A 23,846-nucleotide genomic window follows, 5' to 3' on the forward strand; every position below is an offset into this window, starting at 1 on the left:
CAAACCTTCTACGCGTGCATGACTTGGCATTTAGATCAACTATATGACATAAGTCTGCCTCATGTACTTGCAATGCATAATGATTAATGGAAGATACTTGCATAGTTGTTAACCATGTGAAAAAAGAAAAATTAAAAAATGCACACACAATACCTTGAAGAAACACCAATGGGAGAAATTAGGGACTTAAAAACTTATGAGAATACTTCAAATTATGTGCAAATTGCAAATCTTCTAATCTGACAAGTGACAACCAACAACAAGAGACCAATTAATCATAATTATCATATTCTTTTATCAACCTGTTTATTTGTTTGAAATATTTTAACTATGTTTTTGGTTAACAAAATATGTGCATTAACCACATAGATTTGGCTATCATCCAGCTCACTCAACCATGAAATATTACATGTTTCCTGGCCACAATTGATTAAATAAAGAGTTAAGAGATGATTTTAGCTTATAGCTTTTGGCTTTTAGATTTCTATTTAAAACAATAGGTGATTATCGTGATCCTGATAAGAACAAAATGTTGGTCTTATTCGGAAAATTTAGAGAACAAGTTTAGGAAGTTTTTCTTCGGCAGAGGCCTCAACCTTTGACTACGAAGAAGCACTTTTGGAAAAAGAAAAAAAAAATAGAGCTACTATTCTACCTAAATGATAAAATCTTTGTCAACACTACAAATATGGAGGGGTATCGGTTCTTTATTTATTTTTTCTTCGTATGTTCTTGGTATGGACCCTATGTGGATTTAGGTGTCCAGTGTGCATTAGGAATGTGAGAGTCCATAAAAATGTAAACAAATCATACATACCGACATACGCAAGCCTCTATTTTGATTATCGTGTACTTTTTCCTTTGCCCATTTTGTCAAGGTCGAATTCCATGAACTTGTTGTGTTCCAACGTTCGTTGAACCACTCTTGGAGTATACCTCTAAGGTGACCCACTAGAGCAGTGATAGGCAACTTTCGAGCATCCTTCAGTTTTGCATTCATAGATTCGGTAATGTTGGTTGTCATCATGTTGTATTGTTTGCCACTGAAATGTGCCCAATCCCATCTATGATACCCAATTTCTTGAAGATATTTTCCTACTTTTCCATCTTTGATTGCCCAAATATCAGTCATAACACTATTAAACTCTAACACAAGGTATGTTTTTACCGCAGTGTAATATAACTTAAACATCGTTTCATCATCACCAAATTTATTCCTCATGTTGCCAGCTACATGATACATACAAGCTCCATGATATGCCTTTGGAAACACAGTTTGCACAGCTTTACCAAAATTTCCATGTCGATCAAATACAAACACTAAGTCTATTACCTCTCCAATAGCACTTCTCAATTTTGTAAGAAACCATGTCCATGAAGCGTCATTTTCTGAGTCACCCACACCGAATGCCAAATGATGTATTTGATTTTGTCCTTCATGGCATACAGCGACAAATAAGGTGCCAAGATATTTACCCCTTAGAAAAGTCTCATCAACTGCTACCACATGCCTCATAGAACTACGAAATCCCCTTATAGAGGCTCTCATTGCCATGAAAAGGTATAAAAAATGATTATTGTCATCCGTTTCTATATGTGTTACTGTCCTAGGATTTTTACTTTCTAACATGACACAATAGGCAGGAAGTGCGGCAAAAGATTCCTTTGGTGATCCTCGGATCATGTCAAATGCATACTCTCTTGCTCTCCAAGCTTTCTCGTAACTTATATTAACCCCAACATGTGCTTGCATATCCTCAATGATGTCTTTAGGTCTATATACACGTGATTCCCCCTCATACTTTGACTTTATAAATTGACCAACAACATAACTACTTGCTTGCCGATGATCACGCTGAACAACATGTAATGAACAAGAATGATTAGTTTCAAATTTTCTTACTTAAAAAAATTCTGACACTTGTAACTTGGTTGCACGAAGTCATCACTTGCAATTATCATCTACACATCTAATTTCCAAATGATCCTTAGTTGATCTTTCCACTTTAAACTCATAATTCTTCCTCATTGCAATCATAGCTAATTGATTTTGCAACTCTTTCTTACTCGAGTACAATTGTCCAACCATAATATCTCCATCTATATTCAAATCTACAATATTATCATAGTCTTGTATGCTCTTACGTTTGTTACGATGAGACGATGATAAATTGACATTAGCATCGTTAGACTGCACATTATCAAAATGGGTATTGTCATGATAGTCATCAGTAAACTCAAAACTCACATCTATTGAAGTCTCACTAATTTGGGCATTGTCTTGAAAAACTTGACTTGGTTGTTCATCACCCAAAATGTCATCATTCTCTTAAATTGCCACTGTTGGTGATGGGGAACTGCATGCAATTGGGTGTTCATCTTCAGGTTCATTTAGAGGATATGTTGTAACATATAATGGAATCTTGTTTGGTTTTGCAAAAAGACTTTCACATACCCAACTAGTCACATCGTCATTGTCTACAATCTCCATCATATTTTGCATCCCTAAGTTGCTCATGCATTGATAATGTACTGAGATTCTAAATTCACTCGAACTAACACGAAGACATTTATATATACCATGTATAAGATCTTGATGAGTAACCTTGGTTGACACTACCATTGCTTTCACTTGACCATCTGTGTATTGGCTATCAACCCTCCTCCATCCGTAATGGATCACGGTCACAAATTGAGTCAATATTCTAAAGGAAAAAATTAATTAATTAGCACATCTAACTAACCTGCAAATATATTAAAATTAGGAAAAAGTTTTAGAGCAAAATTAGTTAGCACATATAACTAACCTGCTAGGGTTTTGGGTTTCGGGTTTTGGTGGTGAAATGGACACCTCCCTGATATATGGTGGCGATGCCAAAGCCTTAAGAATTCACGCCAAGCAAAAGCTCCCCCTTGATTCCAATCCCCACTTGCAGATCCTCTCTTCTCCTGATTCTCTTCAATTTTTAATCTCTCCCTACTTTTCATTCTTGGTTGATTACTGTTGATTGCCATGATGGTTTAGTTTTTGTTGTGAGAAACCCTAATATTAAGGGTATATTAGTACTTTTACATTAAGTTTTGGTTAGAATTATCATAAAATTAAAATAGTGACTATAATTCGATATAGGGTCTAAAATATGATTAATTTCCCAAATTTCCCATTTAAAGAATAGAAATTAAAATCATAGTAATGAGCTTTGAAGAATGATCCAAACATTTGGGTGCTCTATTTGATTTATGAAATTAAGGGATGATTCAAAAAATCTATATTAAAATAAAATGGTAATCGAATATAATTTTTAATGAATTAAAAATCTTCCCCTTTTTTTTTTTTTACTTTCTCAAAAGTTGTAAAGAGAGGTCTAAATGATCTTCATCGTTCGAAAGCAACATGAGTGGGATCGGTCGATCAATGAGGCAGGTGTTAGAGGGACACAGACGCAATTGAGTTAGCTGTCAAAAATAGAAGGAAACATCAAGACATCGGCCTTCATGATGCTTGCAACTTGTATCAACGACACAAAAACCTTCTTGCATAAAAAAGAAGGCAATCAAGGTACAAATCATAGTTTTTCCTTTTGATCGCCATTAATTAGTGTGCTAATTGTAATTATTAATATTGTCTTTTTCATTACAAGGCCATCATTCTAATTCAAGTACTTTGACAGTCTGTTTGATAACTTTTTCTTTTGTAGTGTTTGGTCCGGAGAGATGAAAAGATGGAGAAGAGTCAATGAAAGATGGTAGAGATGATGTAGAAGAAATGTACAAAGAAATGAACACAAAGTAAAAACTAAAGAAAAAAACCGAATTTAAGTTGTTTTCACTTTTCCCTGTACCAAGTAGGCTTTCTCCTTCAAATCCCATATAACTACTTATCTATGCATCCTTTTCAACATGAGATATGTGTATGTCATTGGAAATCAGTGTGTTTTATTCCACAACCCTTTTTAGCTAGCTTAGTTAACATTTGAAACTGTTGTTGACACCCTAAACAAGTCATTCTACGCACTACTTTATTACAAATAACGCATATTAACTACCTACAACTGTATGTTATAAACTTATCATGTAGCGATGTCCATATATTTAGTAATATATTTCTATAAATAAACTTTAATAAGTCCCAAATAAGAGAAATGCTAATGAGATTCTCAAAATTGGACTCGTTATAGACTCTATGTCACCTTGTGCTTTTTACACCGTGTTTTGTAATGTCAACACAGTAATTAAGTTAAACTTAAAAGATGACGGAAAGTTCTTAAAAAATTCTATTTTTGAAAGAATTCTCTTAACATTCCTTCTCGGATAATATTCCCCAGAGCATATGTTCCAATCGGTTGGAAATCAAGGTCTGCCAAAACCTAAGTAATTGGTCTGATAATCTGAATACAATTTGGTTGATCGATGAGAGTCTTGAATGAAACTGATGCCTGCTTTTGAATCATATTTGGGAACTTCAAAAACAATGGTGATGTCATCTCCATTATCATCGTCCATTTTTAGCAAAGATTGCGATGTCGGCACGAATAGAAAAAGCATGCAGCCATCTGTCGTTTTTGTAAATGTAAAGTAAACTCACCATTGTTTAATTTAATAATTTCATATTTAATTTCATCTCACCCATGTGTTGTATAGCTAGGCTTCCCATGCAGGTAAAAAGTGCTTTTCAGTTGATTGAAAGAATTTTTAATGACAATATTTTTGAAATCTTTAGTAAAAATATAAATAAATTTTGAAAAATTACTTAAAGTACTTCTTGTTCATAATTTGTGTTTCTATAGAAAGCATTTTAAGTGTTTTTAGAACTAAAAATTATTTTCTCTAAAAGTATTTTCAATCATTTTTAAATGCAATTTCAAACAAACTCGTAATATTTTTCTTAGTATTGTTCCATGATTACGTTAGTCGTTAAAGAAGCAAAAAATTGAAAGTATTACTTGAGTGTGGTTAAAGTTGATCCGTCCGGCTAAATTTAAAGGGTTTCGTGTTGTTCTCTGGACGTTTTGTCATGCTAAATACCAAATTACCCAGTCGCATTATTGTTCAATATAAAAACCTTGATTGATCATTGCTTACAATTTAGAGAAATGATAAGAGAATACTTTGAAAGTGGGACTCTTTTTGGAATCTATGTCAGCTTACAATAATGTCAATTCTCGTGTTAATATTATAAATATTGTGCAAAAAGCATAAGGTGGCAGAGAGTTCATAGAGAATATCACTTTTGAAAAAGTCTCCTTAGTATTTCTCCACAGTTTATATTGAAATTTTTTACTTTTAATTGCATCGAGATCTTTGTAATAAAACTGAACACCTGATTATTGATATAAACTATTATGTTGAGACATATCAGTTTGAATAGTAGTAGGTTGTTAGCTTTGCTCTTAAATCTTTAACAAATATACATGAACAGACAAAGTCAAGCTTCATTTCCACACAAACATAAGAGCAAGCTAGCTGTATAGGATGATAATCAATGATTGCATAATTTGGCTTAATATGATCATTAAGCTGTTTTAATTTGACAAAATTAGCTTCCAAAACTTTTGCGACATATATACGGCAGACCAAATGAAAGTGCGTGCCAAGCACTTAATCTGCACTCCGCACTGACAGCCTGACAGCTACCTGCAGATCCTTCGACTGCATGTGCATGCCATGGCTGATAAGAAAAGTTCCACAGTATTTTGCCTGCATGCATGCCGAACCTTGTTTCATGATTTCGACAAGGGATTCATTTGTGTTCTCGACTCACTCATCACTAATTGAGCAGCATTAGTTTGCAACTAATTAGAATGCTGTCGTTAAACTATCAATTAATTGTAGCATGATCTAACACTAACACACTCCCAAGTTCAGGTGAAAAATAATTATCTTTACTCATTTGTTTTGGGTCAATAAATTAACTCCATTCAAATGCCATCAATTATTGTTATTTTGACAAACTAGCATGTGAATTGCACGTAAATTATACTTCAAAATAATATTTATATATTGTTTGTAATCATAGAGTATCTTATATGTTATTTTCTTGGAAGGAGTATGATGTTTTAGTAACTTAATTTAATTGAGATCAGGTCCAGAGGCAGATGGACATTGGGACCTAAATGGTCCGAGGACACTCAAGAGTCCATAAAATATACATATAAATGTCTTTTGATGACTCTCCGAATATTTAGTACGTGTTCCTTTTGGACCTACCAACTATTTGATACATATAATTAAGTAAATAAGTTATTATAAAATAACAACTGAAGGGTAATTCTATAATAATAAAAGAAAATCCGTGGCATAGTAAGACATTAAGAAGTTTAGGTTAGATCTTTTTTAGTATAAGAAGAGAATTAGCTTTAATTTAACAAGTTAAATATTACGGTTTTCTAATTGAAGAAACGTTATTGGAGGTTACCTTCTACACGTAAGCTAAAGCAATAAACACATATATACGTAACTATTGGCTACAGTCTGGGCCTAATACATATGTCTCGAAATACTAAACAAGACGACGAAACCCATTGACGAAGACAATATATCATATCACAAGTTGTATACTACCATGTTACTCTATCAGGTGACTAAACCAGCCACACACAAGAATCTCAATAATTGAAGGAAACAGGGAGACCATAAAAAACCAAGCACGAAACCAGCTGAGAAAATTGGTGTGCAAGACAAATAAACGGGTCGAGATACACAACGAAAGTAACCAACTGAAAATTTTATATCATTTATTGGTAAGTTGTGCGGTGACACAATGAGCAAGAAAGAATATCTAAGACATCATCTGCATAAATTTCCTATCCATTTTCCCTTTCTCACCTAACCAAAAATAATGAAAAATTTGTTTCATGGATCATACATGCCATGCCACTGAGAAGCACAAGGGATTGCAGAGAGCAGCCTTTTATACACACATTCAAAAACTTGTTACAGCTAAAAACCTCAACATCTTCTTGTTGATACTTCTCGTCATCTCGAATACGATGTAATATACACCCCGTTGATTGCTTCTGAATGTTCGGGCTGCTTCCCATTTTCTATTTGGACATATATAACTAGCATTATCAATCTGATCTCACCAATACCATCGCAACAATGCTTACGCTCTGGCTGGTTGGTCACTCCCCTCTCACTTGATGTGTGCTTTCTCCAGAACCTTTTTTATCCGCAATGGTCGTGGAAGTTTGTACTTCAACTGCTTCCTGAAAACCAAGAAAAAATTGGCAGTTGGTAAGTCCAAAATAATTTAAGCATGCATAGATTTAGTTTATTCGAGCCCATTTTCTTTTTCTTAAGTCAAATGATTGTATTATGGACGATAAATTCCAATTAGAAGCCTAAACTAATCCTTCTTGTCTAAATCTTCATTATTATACCCTAGTAACCCTACACATAAACAAACAGAACGCTCAGCGCATATATCAAAGCATAACCAAGATACCTTTACGTCACCTAGACTTCCATTCAACTTCTGCTCATCCCTCTTATCAACCTCTTGTTCAGTAGAAACTTCACTGTTTTCTATCTGAAACGTGGAAACTGTGTTGTGGTCTTCTTTTGTGTCCCGTACAGACCGATCACCATTCAACGTAACTCTAGCATCAAAGGAATTATAAGTTGTGGTCTGAGATTGATGTTCTTCACTCTTTTCACCAACTAATCCAACGTTAACTCCATTTTCATTCTCAAGTAATCTGGCTTCTCCCTCATGTGTCTCATTAGTTATTTGAGTCACTTTTGCTGCAGCCTCTTCAGCTTTCCTCTTTTCTTCTTCTTCTCTTTGTTGTTTCCTTCGTGCTTCTTGCTCCTTTATCATTTTAAATCTGGAATATCACAAAATATTAGGAACATAAACACTATAAGTGCAGCAAAACATAAAGAAATGACAGGATAGACTACTAACCTTTCACCAGGTCGTAGACCCTCTGGCGTCAACTTTTCTTCTTCTCTGGTATCCTTTGGTTTTGGCTTTAATTCAGAGACAGACTTTAGAATTTGGGGTTCATCTTCCTTGATAATGCTATCACTTAATTGACTAATTGGATTTTTTGCACCCCCAAATTTTTGAAGCCATACTGATTGTGCTGTGGTCAGTATGTTATTTGTGAACCTGCACAAACATATATGAAAGATTTTAAATAACATAGGAAAGACTATCACCAAAAGGGAAAGTTTCCAATGTCATTACCATGAAGATTAATGATTCACTAGTTCGGAAAATACAATTAAAAACTGTTATGGTGCTTATAGAACAAAAGGGTTTTACAGAAGCTCACCAATAGAGACTTAGACCAGAAGGCACTGAAAGAGAAAAATAACCAATCATCAAAGGAAGAAACTTGGTAATTGCTTGAGAACTCTTCACATTTGGATCGTTGCTCTGAAGAAAGGATAATACATGAAAAGAATGAGTAATAGTAAATCTGGCTCAAATAAGAAATCCCTGTATCAAGAAGGTCAGACCTAGAAGCACTAGTGATGTTTATCTAACCAGGCTTTGGACCGGGGAAATGAGTTAAATGACTGACCTGTGGCTGTGTTGACTGCATAATTTGAACAGATATGTACTGTGAGATAACCAGCAAAACAGGCAACACAAGATATGCCAAGGTGTCCGACCATCCAAGGGGTGGATGACCATCCTGAAAAATTAAAAGCAACCAAAAGTGAATATGAATTCCACAAGGCGGGTAGTACATAGATATCAAGTAAAGCAAGCATCAGAACCATCAAATTTCATGTCAAAACAAAAATCCAAAAAAGAAAAACTAAAGAGATTTAAAAGTAGAAAACGGGGAAGAAAAAAAAAGAGCAATTTGAGATTTTCGAAAATTATAACAAGCAAAAGTTCATTATTACAAGACTTTTGAGTTTGAACCAAATAGCTGCATTGTAACTTTGTAAGGCTTGTGTAGAATACAAGTTACACAAATTTGCAGTGAGTATCCAATAAATAGAGATGAGGGAGTGTTTTAGCTTGAAGGTGAAGACACTCACTACAAATGGAAAAAGCCAAGAGATTCCACTTCCATTTTGTCGAGCAGCAACGGTTGTAGGACCAGCCAAGGACGGAATCCAGAAGAAGCCTTCTGTAAGGAGCCCCTTAATATAGCAATGTCACACATTTAATTAGAGCTGAGGGAGATTATAAAGCCAAGTTACATAAACAATAGGAGGTTACTAAAAACCAATCAAGACGAATATGAAAAATGGTACCTCATCTGCCACATTTGAAAGAGCTCTATATAACCCTATCCACACTGGGATCGTTGCAAGTGTCGGCAAACATCCTGGCACAAAACACAACGAAAAAGCACGAACAATAAGATACAGAAACAAATTGGAAGATAGAAAACAGAGTTTTGAAATTAAATTATACCTGCCAAAGGGTTTATGCCGGCTAACTTATATAATCGAGCAGTTTCGAGTTGAATTCTCTCCTACAAGTAAAAGACTAAAACTTGAGCTCATAAATATCAAATAATTCAATAATTAATGAAATGGTAAAGATTAAATTAAGTGAAAGAAAGATGGGTATGCATTGCAATTGCACCTGGTCCCCAGCATAGCGTTCTTGCACAGCTTTCACTTGAGGTTGCAAGGACCGCATAGCCATGGCGGACTCCACCTGCTTCTTGCTCAACGGGAAGGTAGCAGCTTTAACAAGAACGGTCAACAGTATGATGGCGAAGCCATAGGAGTACGGAACGTGCACAGCAGAAAGCCCATCTTTCAAAAACTTGAGAACGCTCTCAAGGTAACTGGTAATCCCAGAAAGCCAATCGCTGCTCTGTTTCGAAGTAGTCAAATTCTCCGACGACGACGACACCGCCGCATCGGCCACCGTGTAAAGCAAGCTCTCGGCTTTACCGAACAGCTCCATCAGCACAGCTCCGGCGTCTTCCGGTTCGGGAATCAGACCGGGGCCGGGGCCAAGCCGGGCCACGGCGAGCGAGCCACGGAGGAGGGGCTTGGAGTGGGGGAAGCCGTAGTGGTGGTGGGTTCGCGGGAGGAGTGGGTTCGGGGGCTTGGGAGTTGGGGCGACGACTGGGCTGGGTCGAAACGACAATAAAGTAGCCATCTTTGGAGGGGGATTGGGAATTTGGGATTGGAATTTTGAAAATTTGGAAACCCTAAAAGATTGAGCTGCTGCAGAGAGGAGGTGAGTGTGGGGCAGTTCTTGCTGGACGCGATTCATGCGAATGGGGAATGAACCGGAAAGTCCGGTTCGGCTTTCCATTTTCCAACTTTACGGGACTCTTGTAGGTGTTGAGAATTGACCGAAATGGCAAAACACCTATGCAACGACTTGTCGTTTTGTTTTCACTTATTTGTTGTGAGCTTGTGAGTTTTGGGCTTTGTTAAGTGTGTTGATGGCAGAAGCCCAAGCTAGAAGTTCAAAGGCTTGGCATAGGCCCATGATATTGTTGCTCTGGTGATTCTCTAGCTACAACTTATGACGTGTTTACTTGCATGCAATAGATATTGTAATTATTATTGTTTAAGACTTTTCTAGCGTTTAACCCCCCCAAAAAAAAAAAAAAAAAAAAAAAAAAAAAAAAAGACTTTTCTAGCGTTTTAAACATTTGGCATTAGAATTATTTTGATTCTTGAGTATATGTGCGTTAAACTAACATACACGAACTCAACAAGTATTGGAATTATTTGGCCTCCTCTTCCTATGCCCTATTCCTCATCAGGTATATTGATAGTTGATATTATACTCACTTCTTTTATGCTCTGATTCTGATCATGTATTAGATTGATTGAGGGTAGTTGATTCCATACTCTCCTAACTCATGACTTTTCTTATTTCGATAAGTAAACATGTCGTTGTATATTGATCATAGGCATATAGAACCATGTATGTATCTAGACCATTCTAGAGGCTCATTAGTGACAAAGAACTTAACACAATTATTGTGGTTTAGCCATCAATAAAACCATGTTTTCAAAAAGAGATAAGACGTTGTAGTTGGGGTATTGAATATGAGGTTCTTGTTGCACCAATGACACTCTCTAGATAAGAAAAGAATCCACACACCCCATTTCTATTGGTTCCCATTTCCCTAACTTTGCCCCACATCTATATTTCCCACACTCCCCCTCCAAACCAACCATTGAATCCCATCTGATCTCACTTCCCTCTGCACTGCACACACCTGAAACTTCAAACCAAACCAAACCAAACAATCCCAAGCTCTCCACAGAAAAAACCCTAAACAAATGGCAGCAACCATGGCAACAATGGCAATAATCAACGCAAAGTGCTTGAGCTCCACCACCACCCCCAAAGTCACCACCAAGCTAACCGCAGCAAAACCCACCTCCCTCCTCTCATTTCAAAACCTTCCAAAGGGCCTAAGCCTCTCAAAACCAATTGAACTCCCCAACATGTCCCCTTCCCTAGCCGGCACAGCCATGGCAGGAGCCATCTTCTCGACCCTCAGCGCCTCCGACCCCGCTCTCGCAGCCCAGCAGATCGCCCAAATCGCCGAAGGCGACAACCGTGGCCTCGCCCTCCTGCTGCCTATCATTCCCGCCATAGCTTGGGTTCTGTTTAACATTCTTCAACCGGCACTCAACCAATTCAACCGCATGACAAACAAGAGCGTGATCGTCGGGCTCGGGCTCGGTGGGTTGGCTGCTTCTGGGTTCGTCTTGACCCCCGAGGCGTCCGCTGGAGAATTCGCCATGATTGCGGCTGATGCCTCCGCTGGCGACAATAGGGGGCAGTTGTTGCTGTTTGTGGTGGCTCCGGCGATTCTGTGGGTGCTTTACAACATTCTACAACCGGCTTTGAACCAAATTAACAGGATGAGGTCTTAGGTGTGAGGTGATGAGGGGCTTTTGTGATGGGTGCGATGGCACAATTGTTGATGAACTTGCTTGTAATTGCACCTTGTGTTAATGGCATATTAATATTCTCTCTTTTTTGCATTAGCATCTTTTTTTCTTGAATTCTCTGTGTTCGGGGGATGTTATTATTATCGGTAGGTTTAATCCGTAACTACTGTGGATCATATACATATATATAGGGCCTAGGTCTTCAAAAATTATATGTTTTTATATAGTCTCCTTATTCACTAATGCAGAACGGATTTTGAAGCTTCTGAGCTGGAAGTTCTCTAAATTCCATTCTCGTGAGTTTCCTCTGGGTCATGTTTTTTTGTAATATGTTTGGATAAGGAAATTTAAGAATACTAAGAAATTTTAAAATGATGAAAATTAAAATGACGAGATTTTATTTTCTAGAATTTATGAATTTTCTTATTTGGTTAACCTAAAAAAGAACAATGGAATTGAATACAAAATTTGTTATTTTTAAATTCTCAATCATAGAAATTGAAAAATGATATCTATCCACATGGAATTTAAACTTGGGAATTGGAGGTCCCAAATTCCAAGTTTTTTTTTTTTCCACGCGGAAATTCCAAATTTCTATGTTTATGAATCCAAATAAGAGAATTGGTGCATGTCAATTTATATATTTAGACTTTTACCCAAATTTCAAGTTTATTTTCCTTATCCAAACATAGTGTTAGCGACAGTATTTCAAGTCAATCAAATATCATTATGTCTATTAACTTTTTACATGTGTTTGGGCCAGAAATATTGGATTTGGCCCCAAGGTGGATAATTCTCGGCCCAATGGTAATTCTTATAGGTCATATGATATCCAGATATCTAGCTCATAATGAAATTTGGCCGAGTCCTAATAGAAGTAGATTCTTAAAAGGATTAGGTTGAGAATTGATCTAACCGAGTCCTGATTGAAGTAAAATTGTTATGGATCAAAATAGGTTTTGATAAGATTCAAATTATTCGAAGAATCAAAACTCGTTATTGATAAGATAAGAAATGAATCTAATACATAAGTGGACTAGGTTCATACTCCTAGTTCTAGTCAAAGTTGTCGAAGACTACGGATTGGTTTTTGCCAGATAAATGAATAATATCTAAATACAGGATTACACCGAGGGAGTAGTTTAGTTCTAGTGGGACTCTACTTCGAGATTCTTGGTCATCACGACACTTGCTCCTATAAATAGAAGTGAGTCTGCAACGTGAAAATGACCTCAAACTCAACATACGAATGCCCTGTGCAAAATCTCACTCTACACGAATCTTCTCACATTGTGAGAAATCATCAACTCTCCTAACTAAGTCATCACATCTTTACTGTAGAGTAATAACACAGTGTTGGACAATCGGTGGCATCTACAATTTGGATTAACATCACTGTTCGAGTTCGACTAGTTACTTATCCAAGTTTCTACTAGCAAGGAATATTTGGTTTTCTTGCTAAAAGAGGTCATCTCACTAGCTTCTCGGCGAAGTGAGGTGTTACCAGGTTACTCAGTGTTCGACACATTGAAAGCAGAACCTTTCTATGATTAGTTATTCCCAAGTGCATTCAAAGTTTGGCATTTTGATGATCGACAACATTTACCATCAAGACACTCATTTCTTTAGAGTATCTGTGTCTTACAGTTTGAAATCGATTCGGTGCACCTATATTCTCATGAATATAGTTGAGGCAGTCAAACTTGGTGCAGTCCTGAACTTTGAAGTGATTTAAGTAACATAGCCTTCAAGTTTTAGAACCCAATGCCAAGACGTGTTCCTTTCTCAGCTGAGGTCGCTCGAGTACAGAAGTCAGCAGCGCATTCGGCACCACCACCAAATCTATTCTACATACTCGCCGACCGAGCTTAGTTGCGAGTTGGCATGCCCCCAATCACTAGAAGAACGTAGTTAACTTATTAAGTACTCAGTCTGCACACAACGTAGGCATGATAGTTTTTAATGTTAACAACGTGACAATGCATAATTAGCTTGTGATATCACGACATTGACATCGCAACTGTAAGGAGGTTCTTCCCTACAAATTGGATACCTGCTAGCTAGTAGTCTAGTGAAAGATTAGTGTTAAAGTGTCCTAGATTAATTAAAGTATCAACCGTTCGATATTTTAGCTTCACTAAAAATATGTCAAACCTGATACATCTTGAAGTCTCCCAACTTTCATTAGGAGGAAGGTCAGTCACCAAACCTCTATATTGATATGTGCCCAAACCAATCCCATATCGACTAAAGAATTCGGCCCATGAATTAGTTGGTATGGTTTCAAAATTTAATTTTGAGTATTACTATATTTACCACGTTTTATTTCACGATAGAGATATGATCTATCAATACAAGTACATATGAGATAAGACGTTTTTCTAATGTGGTATACAACATGTGATATATAAAACGTTTTTGTTATTCTTTTGAGGCGTATGTGACACACGAAGAACTTGATTGGTGTTCGTTGTAACTAATCCAGATTGAAGACGTAGGCTTCAACAGCAACAGACGGTCAGAAGTCACGCAATCCATGCAACAATTGGCAATATGCATATCCCAAAAGACAAGGCCAAAGCCAAAACTGTCGAATGCAGCAAATATTGATCGATCGTGAGGACTCCAGAAGAACGCCACTTTGACTCGTGCATGCGCACTTACACACCACTTTTCCCTTTCTGGTTGGTTATACTAAACTAAAACTTATCCCTTCTTTCATTCATCAAAGCTTTATATTAATCCTAATATTCCTTTAATACGTTTACAAATGTAATGAATCTTTCAATAAACTAAAGTTATTACTTTTCATATTAATTAGGAGTAATGCTACACTTACTATATTTTTTATATTACATTTGTACCACCTCTTCAATATATGAATGATTCACTAACACATATAAATTTCATCTCTGTTAAAGAAATGGTACAAATATGATATGAAAAACATAATAAGAGTAACATTTTTTATTAATAAAGTATAATACATAGTTTTGTTGCTCGGGGGACTGAGTGGTAGCCTGGTAGGTCCATTTCACAATTCCTTTCATGATAATCTTCCTTCTCAATTTTCCATTTGAATGCATGCAAATAAGGACATGTTGCATGCACTAGTATTTGTTGAACAACGAAACATATAAATTAAGGTCAGTGATGCTGACCTAAGGTTTTTGTTTTGAAGATTTGTGAGGTCCTATTTGATAAGAGTCTTCAGATTAATCAAAACACGCAGTAAATTAAATTATGAACTTAAACTATTTATGTTATACCTAGTCAAAATCCTAACTTGTTAAATAAAAAATACAAACAAAAAGAAAGAAGACAAGCGTCTGAACCAAAATCCTTCTAGCGGCAAAAAACAAGAAGTGCAAGCGTGAACAACTTCCAGCGGCAGAGCTTCTTCCATGGGTGATAAACTTTTCGCGTCACAAAATCAAAATCCTAGAATCTTCATCCCCGCACACACTTCCTCCCACCATCTATATATCTCTCTCTCTGAGTTTTTTTTTTTTTTTTTTCCAGCCACAAAAGAAACCTTAATTTGACCACAAAGAATCTTTACGCAGAACAAACCATATAAAGGCATCCGTACTCCATCTATTCATTTGGATTTGAATTGTACACCGAAACCCTAGAATTTTGTGGCTATATATAGCAAAGTCCTTTTAGAGAAGCTTGAAAGAGAATTCAAATTTTCCAACAACGGTGCAAAATCCGAGTCATAATGATTTAAGTTTATAAGTTAATCTACCATTAGATTAATTTGAAGGCATTTATTTTGAGGACCTCACAGGTTCTCAAAATGCAGACATTAAGTGAACAACAAATTTACATTATTTTATACATGTCAATTTAATTTAGAATTCAAGCCATTATATATTTGACTCCCTCCTTAATCATGATAGATTAGCACATTTGGGTCTTAGTCTCATCATTTTTCTTTCTATAAAATGTATATTTTTTTATTATTGGAATAAATTTCTTGTTTAGCCGTTTAGATTGTTTAACAGTTTTTGTTTTTGTTCACAACATTAGTTACAATTTACCCTTTTAAAAAGACTAGTTGACCTAGGAAACGAATACGATTGTAGCGAATACATCTCCTTCCTTTTTGTTGTTGTTGGAAACTTGGAAAATAGGAGGAAGAAGACACCAAGATAGAAGAGAACTGACGGAGGTTTTTAGAGAGAGAACCGGATAGAGAGAAAGTAAAGGAAACTGATCAAGCAGAGATAATATAACATGAAGAACAACACTCCGACTTTCAAATACTTGCTCCTCTCTCTCCTCCTCACTCTTCCTATTCTCCTTCTCGTCCTCCGTCTCCAACCCAACAACCTCTACTGGACCACCGCCGCTGCCACACATGATATCACCTTCCCGGCTACACAAGCCGAATCCCAACAGGAAACAGAAACCAACAACACATCCACCAAAGACATCCGAATCCGACCAGGCTACACCTCCTACGAAGCCTACCTCGAGCGGCAGGTCAACAAAACCAACAACCCTAGGCTCCGCCAGTTATGGACCACCCGCGACTGGGACCGCAAAATCCAAGTCTTCTCTCAAGTCTTTCAACAAATGAAGCTCCAGAACCTCCTCAACTACGACTCCAAGGCCCTATGCATAGGGGCCAGAGTCGGCCAGGAGGTTGAGGCCTTAAAGCGAGTCGGGGTGTCCGACTCGATTGGCATCGACCTTGTACCCTTCCCTCCGCTCGTGGTCAAGGGAGACTTCCACAACCAGCCGTTCGGCAAAGACACCTTCGACTTCGAGTTCTCGAACGTATTCGACCACGCGCTGTACCCGCGGAAGTTCGTTGCGGAGATCGAACGGACGTTGAGGCCCCGCGGGGTCTGCGTTTTACACGTGGCGATCGCGCGGCGGACAGATAAGTACTCAGCGAATGATCTGTATAGTGTGAAGCCGTTGGTGGCGATGTTTCGGAGAAGCGAGTTGGTTCATGTCAAGGAGGTTGACGGTTTTGGGGCCAACACGGAGGTGGTTTTTCGGAAACGGCAAAACGGTAGCTCATCCAACGGCCCTGATTGATTGATTGAACCCAATTGTCACTCTCTGCAAATACGTGCAACATATTTTCTTGTTTGATGGGAAAAAATTATTCAAATCATGTCATTATTTGTGGATATGCATGCTTGCTTGAGTAATGATTTCCATCTAATCTCTATTTAGACAAACATAATCTTTCTTTACATTCCCAGTTTATCATTTTATCTAGTTTTATGCGATAAATTGAGAATGTGAATATAAATAGTTTCATTTTATCTTTTTTCCGACGGTTTTTGTTTAGTTATATATACTTTTTGGGAGATATGATCGTTTCTTCTTCTCTCCACACCTTATTTATTTTGTTGAAAAGTTAGTTATTTATTTTATTATTTTGTTGGAAAATTGGTTATTTATTTTATCTATTTGAATTAGGGTTTCTATAAATATAGCTTGTAGTATGGAATGTATCCTCATGAGTTATGTAACCGTCTAATCGATTTGTAGTCTTCTTTTTTGTTTCACTTAATAAAGTTTATATTTCATTTGTCTCGTCGATTTGTAGTCTTCTCTTTTGTTTTAATTAATTGAGTGGTATGTGAGAATTAAAAAGGAGTGTATGGATAGCACTACTCAAGAACCCAAAAAAAAGGAAAAGAAAAAGAAAAAAGAAAAAGAAAAAAAGAAAAAAAATAAAGGAAAAGAATAAAAGAATAAAAAAGGAAAAGGAAAAAGAAAAGAAATTGAACTGATGGTTGTTTTGGGCCTGTATGTTGTTGGGCAACTTGCTGGTTTTGTGGCCCACATTTGGTGATTTGTAAATGGTTATTGCTGTCGGCCTTGTATTGGAAAATTTGACCACTACAACGGTTGTTCGAGTGCTTAAATTGGTGACCACTTGTGTAAATGGGAAAGAATTGGATCGTTTGTTTGTTTGTTGTTGCAGTTAAGATATAGGAATCTTGTTCGTTTATTGACAGGTCTTATCTCTTGTCTGCTAAATCTACTGTCCGCCGGAATTTGTTGGTTGATTAGTTGCTCGCTTGGATTGCTCACTCGGTTGTTTGGTTGCTTGCTTGTTTACTTGATTTGCTCTCTTTTCTTGGTCGCCTAACGGAACTCGCCTTGTCCATCTAACAATGCTTGTCTTGTCGTGTCCGCCTAATAGAGCTTGCATCCACTTCAACTTGTTGGCAAACTCATGTTTGGCTCGTTTTGGGAAATTCTTTTAAATAACTGAAAGCGTTTTTAGAGAAAATATTTTTGAAACCAATCCTTAAAAATGCAAGTTAATCCTGAAAAAGCATTTGAAGTGCTTCCTGCAATAAGCACATAACTGATGCTTCTTGAAGGGAACACTCCAAGTGCTATTGGAACCAAAATATATTTTCCCTAAAAGCAATTTATGTCATAAGAAAAACACTTAATAAACGAGCCCCGTGTAGGGCCATGAGTTTGACGGAATTGTTGGAAAATTAGCTATTTATTTTATTATTTGGTTTTGGGCCTAGCCTTTTTAAATTAGGGTTTCTATAAATATAACTTGTAGTGTCGCATGAGAATCAAATTAGTCAAAATATGGTCTTACAGGGTACATAGCCGCCTCATTAATTTGTAGTATTTTCTTTTGTTTTAATTAATTAAGTTTATATTTCATTTCTTCATCATGTCCTCTGATAATCAACTTATTTTATCTCTTTATTCTTCTTTCATTTATATATACGGTGGAAGAGACGAATATAAACATGGTAAATCACTCCCATTGTTTGGCTAGTATTACTTTAATATACGTGTTAATAAGTTGTAGATTGTAGCATGTACATTGTTGAATAGGTCGAATATTGCCATCTAAAACATCAAATTTGTTGTCCAATATGGGTATGTGAATGATGAGATAGATTGATCACGTTATGCTTGGAGTATTTGGATTTTTAAGCCTAGTAAGCATAAAACATCGAGGTTGATTTGGACCCTTCTGATTCATGATAAAACTGCTGCACACATAGAGCTGAAAGGGTTCCAAAAGAGGAGAGACAAAATGCGTAAAAGTCGAAAACAAAATAATCTCAAGGACTTGGAGAGAATTTGAAAACATCGACGACAGTTCAATGACTATGATATAGGCTGACTGTCGGGAACGAATTCAACGGGCTCGCTGTCCTCCTCCAGTTGTGCCTGAGACGCCCTAAGTTTCGCCTTCTTGAACGTGCTTGAACTTTTAGCCAACTCATCCCAATTCATGTCCTTCATGCCGGAAGTGCTGCTCCACAATGAAACAATAAACAAAGGCTCAGATATCGACGAGGACGAACATTTCAGTATAAAAGTAACAGTGCTCCGTGGTTCTTAGCAAACATCAATCCCCGTTACATTTCCCTTTTAGTTTCTCAAAAAGAAAAAACAAATCTTCTTATGGCAACAGAACAAGAGAATTAAGTGAAAGGTACAAAGTTGTTGCTAACAAACTTACCATGATTTTATGACGCTTCCCCCACCAGCCTTTCCTGTGGAAAATACAAAGTATCAGACAACGAAATCATGAAAACTGCGGTGGGTGTAAACATCCAAGACATGAATTCTTCTTCAACTTACCGCTTCTTGGCGTGCTCATATCTGCATTGCTTTCCCCATCTGAGTAGCCAGATGACGAATAATCTGATGGGGTTTGGGTGCTGGCTTTTGAAAGTTCTTTAACTTCATCTTCAGAACTCCCACTACTGTCGTTATCCTTGAAAATTTTCCTTGGTGTAGTTGAGCTCTTCCTCTTTTCTGGGCTGTTTACAACTTCCCCATAATCAATACCATAAGGTTTCCCACTGGCCACACGATTTCGGTTGACACCTGATTGACGCTTGTTATCCATTTTATTTTGGTGAGGTTTACTGCTTGATTTTTCCAATTTAGAATTCAATACAGCTGAAGAATCATTCTTTTTCCCTGTATGAATATCGGTCCCAGAAACTTTGGCACCACTGTGCTTTCCAGCTGCTTGAGAAATGGAATTCATCTTATCAGACTTATCAGGTGTTGGGGCTTTGGTCCCAGTTTTAGGAACTTTCTTCGAAACCTTCTTTTGAGGGTGAGGCATAAGGTCGTCACCCTTGGATGATGATCCTTGCGGTTGTATGGAGCTAGCGTTGCCAGCTTCAGACCTTCCATCAATCCCTTGGTTCTCATTAGACTTGAGCGAACCTTGCAGATCAGGCGAAGGAACACTTTGCACATCAAGCTTTTTTCGCTTCTTTTTTGTCTTATCATCTGTTCTGTTTGTTCTAGTCACCTCGGTGTGCACTTCTCCAGAGACAGAAACTTCATGCTGGCCTAGGCTAGGCATCTGATGCTTGTCAAAGTTGACCTTATTGCCTTCACAGGAAACTTCCGTGTTCTTATCAGCTTCATTAGAGCGTCCATTTTCTGGAGGGTTACCAGTTACGCTAGCTTCAACAGGCCTCCCATCGGAAATGTGTTCTAGTGCATGAGAATGAACTTTAGTAGGCTCAATACGCTTGGATTTGGACCGAGCAGGGACCGAATCAGTTTCCATGCTATAACCCTTATCAGATTCCAGAGCTTTCTCATTTGATTGTTCAATGGGAGTTCTTTTTTCCAACTTATCAGTTGTCGGTGCTGGAACCTGGTGACCAACATTTTGCGCTTCAGCTTGCAAATTTGGGATGTCTTTTGTCATGGCACTCCTTTTCCTCTTAGATTTCTTTTTGACATTCTGCTCCATACTTTCTTCATTTTCTTGAGGGTTGCCATTTTGCTCCAGGGTCCCCACCTCACTGTGACCAAGTTTATCAATTTTCATAACGATATGAGAACTCTCTGTTTCTTTTTCTGACACATCTGTCCCAGTTTTCTTAGAAATATTACTTTCCTCTTCCTTAGCTTTATCACTAGCATGTTCACCATGTACAGCCTTATGAGGTTCATCCAACGAAAGGCCATTCTCAGACCCTTTAATGTGTTCTGCACCTGATTCAACTGAAGTTTCTCCAATAGAACCCTTGGTTTTTCTGGTTTTCTTTTTCTTCTTAATGGTGTTATTAGGGGTGTTAATTCCATTCGCATCCAACAATTCAGATGTCACAATTACTTTTGTATCATTCTTATCTTTCTTACCCTGACCAGGCAACTGTTTCTTTTCAGATTTCACCAATTCAGAATCCTTTCCATGTATTGATTCTCTCCCCTCTCCAACTCTTTGAGCAGAATCAGTTACACCTTCAATGGGAACTTTGAAGACATGGGGAGGATGGCCGTCCCATTTTTCTTCAGCTGTAACACTTTTGCTTTCCACATTACCAGCATCGGCAGTATTATTACCATCTATAAAAGAAAAAGCAGTAATCTTAGACAAAAGGCCCGTTTTTCCATCCAAACTTCAGTTAGAAAGGAATAAAAAAATCTATATCTGATCACTTATAGAGCAAACAAAACTTACCTAGTGAAGAGGATACTCCAGAATTTTCTCGCAACTCTTGGACAGGAGCACAGTGATTTCCCTTCTGAGAGATTCCATTAAGTTCACGTGTACCTTGTTCATTATTAGAAGCAACATAGTCTTCTCCACCTGAATTTTTATCATTACTTCCTGAAGCAGCAGCAGCAGCAGATGTCTCTTCTATAACATCTCTTCCAGAAGGAGCTGCAGCAACAACTTGATCAAGAGAATTTGGTGAAATCTTTCTATTTTTCTTCTTCTTCTTTCTGGAACTGTTGGTCAACAAATCCGAAGATTCGGCAGTTAAACCACCTAAGATAGAACTTGCATTTTTCTGTTTGTCCTTCAAAGAGAATTCAGATGCAATCTCTGGCTTGGAGGTCACTTTATCATTTTCTTTCAATGAATCCTCAAGACGAGATATGTTTGCAAGCTTCCGCTTTTTCTTTGCAGCAGGCTGAGATAGTGAAGCATTGTCCACTTCTGTATCGGAGACCACAAGACTGCCATGCTTAGATGTATTCTCCCTGCTCTCAATGTGTTTTCCAAGTACTTCAGTGTGCTTGTATGCAACAATAGTCCTATGAATTCCAGAATCTGACCTGTTATCCATACTAGAAGCCGAACTCCTGCAAGGTTCTTCTGTAGTGTTTCTGTTTCCAGCCGCCATATCCTGTGAAACATCTTTACTGGTAGTAGTCTTCTTTCCAATAGTCACATCACATATAACATCTCTACTCTGATTGCCTGATGAATTTTCAGGACGTATAACATCTGTCTGCGACTGTTCTTTACCAAATCCAAGAACTGAAACGCTGTCTTCTTTTAACTGCACTATTTTTTCATTTCTCTGCTTAGTCTTGCGTAGTCTTTTCTTTTCAGCAGGAAAAGCTTTTTCCGAAGAGGCGTTGCATTGGACATCACTTTTTTTCCTTGAGCCATCTTCCTTGCATTCTTGTGTTTTGGGAACTATGTATCCCTTACTATGTAAGCTGTGGTCCTCCTGTATTTCAGGTTCTAGACGATTGGTTGTGTCATGAAATGAAATTGTGCAATGATCATTATCGGAACTCTTGAACCTTATATCCAATTGTTTTGAAGTTTCTCCAGCAGAATCAACTGAACCATTCTGGTCGACAATAGTAACTTTCTCCTCTGCATGTTTGCTCCCCTCCAGTAGCAATGGCCTTGAATCATTAAAATTGGACAATCTTTTCCCCGCAACACGTTTAGCATCGGCAGAAACAAACCAATTCATCTTGACCCTGAAAGCATTTCTAACAACCATGGAATCTGATAGGTGATAAAAGAATCCCTTGCGTTTTACCTACCAGGCATACAAGTAATCCTCAATACCAAACGCAATATTTCAGAGAAAGTAAATTAACAGTTCACTAAGAAAAAAACAAACCTTTAGAGCTTCAACCTCGATTCTCCCCACGCTATTGAAGCACAATAGATGTTCATGTTCTATTTTCCCTGCAGAGCGAAGGCATTCACACAATCATTCACGGTACATAAAAATTGCAAATTCGAGTATTCATGGTTAAAAAAAAAAAGAAAAAAAAGAAAGTGGAAGATGATAACTAATGGAACAACGTAGATGTTAAGTGAATCACATCAACGACCATAAACACCAAACTCCTTCAATCATACAAAAAGTCGTGGTATAAAAGTATCTTCCTATAGATTTCTAAGATCACTTTTTTCTTTTATACAAGCAACATTACGCGATGCGGGGTTCGCACTCATCACCTTATTTGCCAGATAAAGTCTCTAAACCACTCGAGCTACAATCCACCTTGCGATTTCTAAGACTCTTAAAACCCGAAAACAAAGCATTCAATTGGGTATTTGGAGCTGAACAAAATGTAAATGCATAAACATTAACACCTAATGTTTCCAATTTGGTAATAATTATTCAAAGCAGCATTCTTTACCCAGAAAAAGAACAAAAGCGAATAAATTTTTTGAATGGGAGCTAAAAAACAGTATCAGACTAAACTCTGAAAGAGAAGGGATGGGATAATATTACTTTTGAGTGCGGAAACGGTGGCGTTGGGGTCGACGGCGACGGCGAGGTGGGTGCCGAGGCTGGTGTCGACGAACACCGTGGCCTCCGCCGCATCGGAGACCAAACTCGAGTTCTGCTTCCCCATTGGTTTCGACCCAGTAACTTCCTATGAGTTAAAATTTGAAAGCGCAGGAAACCCACATACCAGCTCGTCTACAGAGAGGCATTTCAATGGCGGCAACAGAAGGTCTGTACTCCGTACAGGTTCTGGGGTAAATAAGGTGCGCACTGCGCTCAAGGCGCATGCAAAGGGCGGGTACACGTGACGGGCCTGAAACAGTGGGCTTCAAGCCCAAAATGGAGAAAAGGATAGGCCAAATTCTTTAGTAACACTGTCCTTCAATTGTGGGCTTAACTTACTTCCTTTTATATTTTTTTCTCAATGACAAAATAAAATGGAGAATAACAAAGAGAAATTAGTAATTTTAATTTTCTTTTCTTTTGGGTTTATGCCTCGTCGTC

General features: G+C 37.5%; 4 protein-coding genes across 4 annotated transcripts; 2 read left to right on the forward strand and 2 right to left on the reverse strand.

Moving 5' to 3' along the window:
- Nucleotides 1-6,709: 6,709 nt before the first annotated feature.
- LOC125471439 (ALBINO3-like protein 1, chloroplastic) lies at nt 6,710-10,261 on the reverse strand. Its single transcript, XM_048571799.1, has 9 exons — nt 9,560-10,261; nt 9,386-9,446; nt 9,223-9,296; nt 9,004-9,108; nt 8,535-8,648; nt 8,283-8,386; nt 7,910-8,116; nt 7,448-7,829; nt 6,710-7,208 (listed from the first exon to the last, which is right to left on the reverse strand). The coding sequence occupies exons 1-9, from the start codon at nt 10,244-10,246 to the stop codon at nt 7,125-7,127; spliced, it is 1,818 nt and encodes a 605-aa protein (XP_048427756.1). The 5' UTR covers nt 10,247-10,261; the 3' UTR covers nt 6,710-7,124.
- Nucleotides 10,262-11,052: 791 nt separating this feature from the next.
- On the forward strand, nt 11,053-11,939 carry LOC103949857 (photosystem II core complex proteins psbY, chloroplastic). Its single transcript, XM_009360986.3, has one exon. The coding sequence runs from the start codon at nt 11,233-11,235 to the stop codon at nt 11,833-11,835; it is 603 nt and encodes a 200-aa protein (XP_009359261.2). The 5' UTR covers nt 11,053-11,232; the 3' UTR covers nt 11,836-11,939.
- A 3,925-nt stretch (nt 11,940-15,864) lies between these two features.
- On the forward strand, nt 15,865-17,147 carry LOC125471604. The gene has a single exon (XM_048572235.1). The coding sequence runs from the start codon at nt 16,096-16,098 to the stop codon at nt 16,906-16,908; it is 813 nt and encodes a 270-aa protein (XP_048428192.1). The 5' UTR covers nt 15,865-16,095; the 3' UTR covers nt 16,909-17,147.
- A 1,670-nt stretch (nt 17,148-18,817) lies between these two features.
- On the reverse strand, nt 18,818-23,593 carry LOC103949863. The gene is made up of 6 exons (XM_048571852.1): nt 23,346-23,593; nt 22,722-22,789; nt 21,311-22,637; nt 19,456-21,195; nt 19,334-19,367; nt 18,818-19,123 (listed from the first exon to the last, which is right to left on the reverse strand). The coding sequence occupies exons 1-6, from the start codon at nt 23,467-23,469 to the stop codon at nt 18,976-18,978; spliced, it is 3,441 nt and encodes a 1,146-aa protein (XP_048427809.1). The 5' UTR covers nt 23,470-23,593; the 3' UTR covers nt 18,818-18,975.
- Between the last annotated feature and the right edge of the window lie 253 nt (nt 23,594-23,846).

The sequence above is a fragment of a genome, unplaced genomic scaffold (assembly GCF_019419815.1).
Source record: "Pyrus x bretschneideri cultivar Hongxiangsu unplaced genomic scaffold, Pyrus_bretschneideri_v1 Contig6, whole genome shotgun sequence".
In the NCBI taxonomy this organism is placed as follows: domain Eukaryota; kingdom Viridiplantae; phylum Streptophyta; class Magnoliopsida; order Rosales; family Rosaceae; genus Pyrus; species Pyrus x bretschneideri.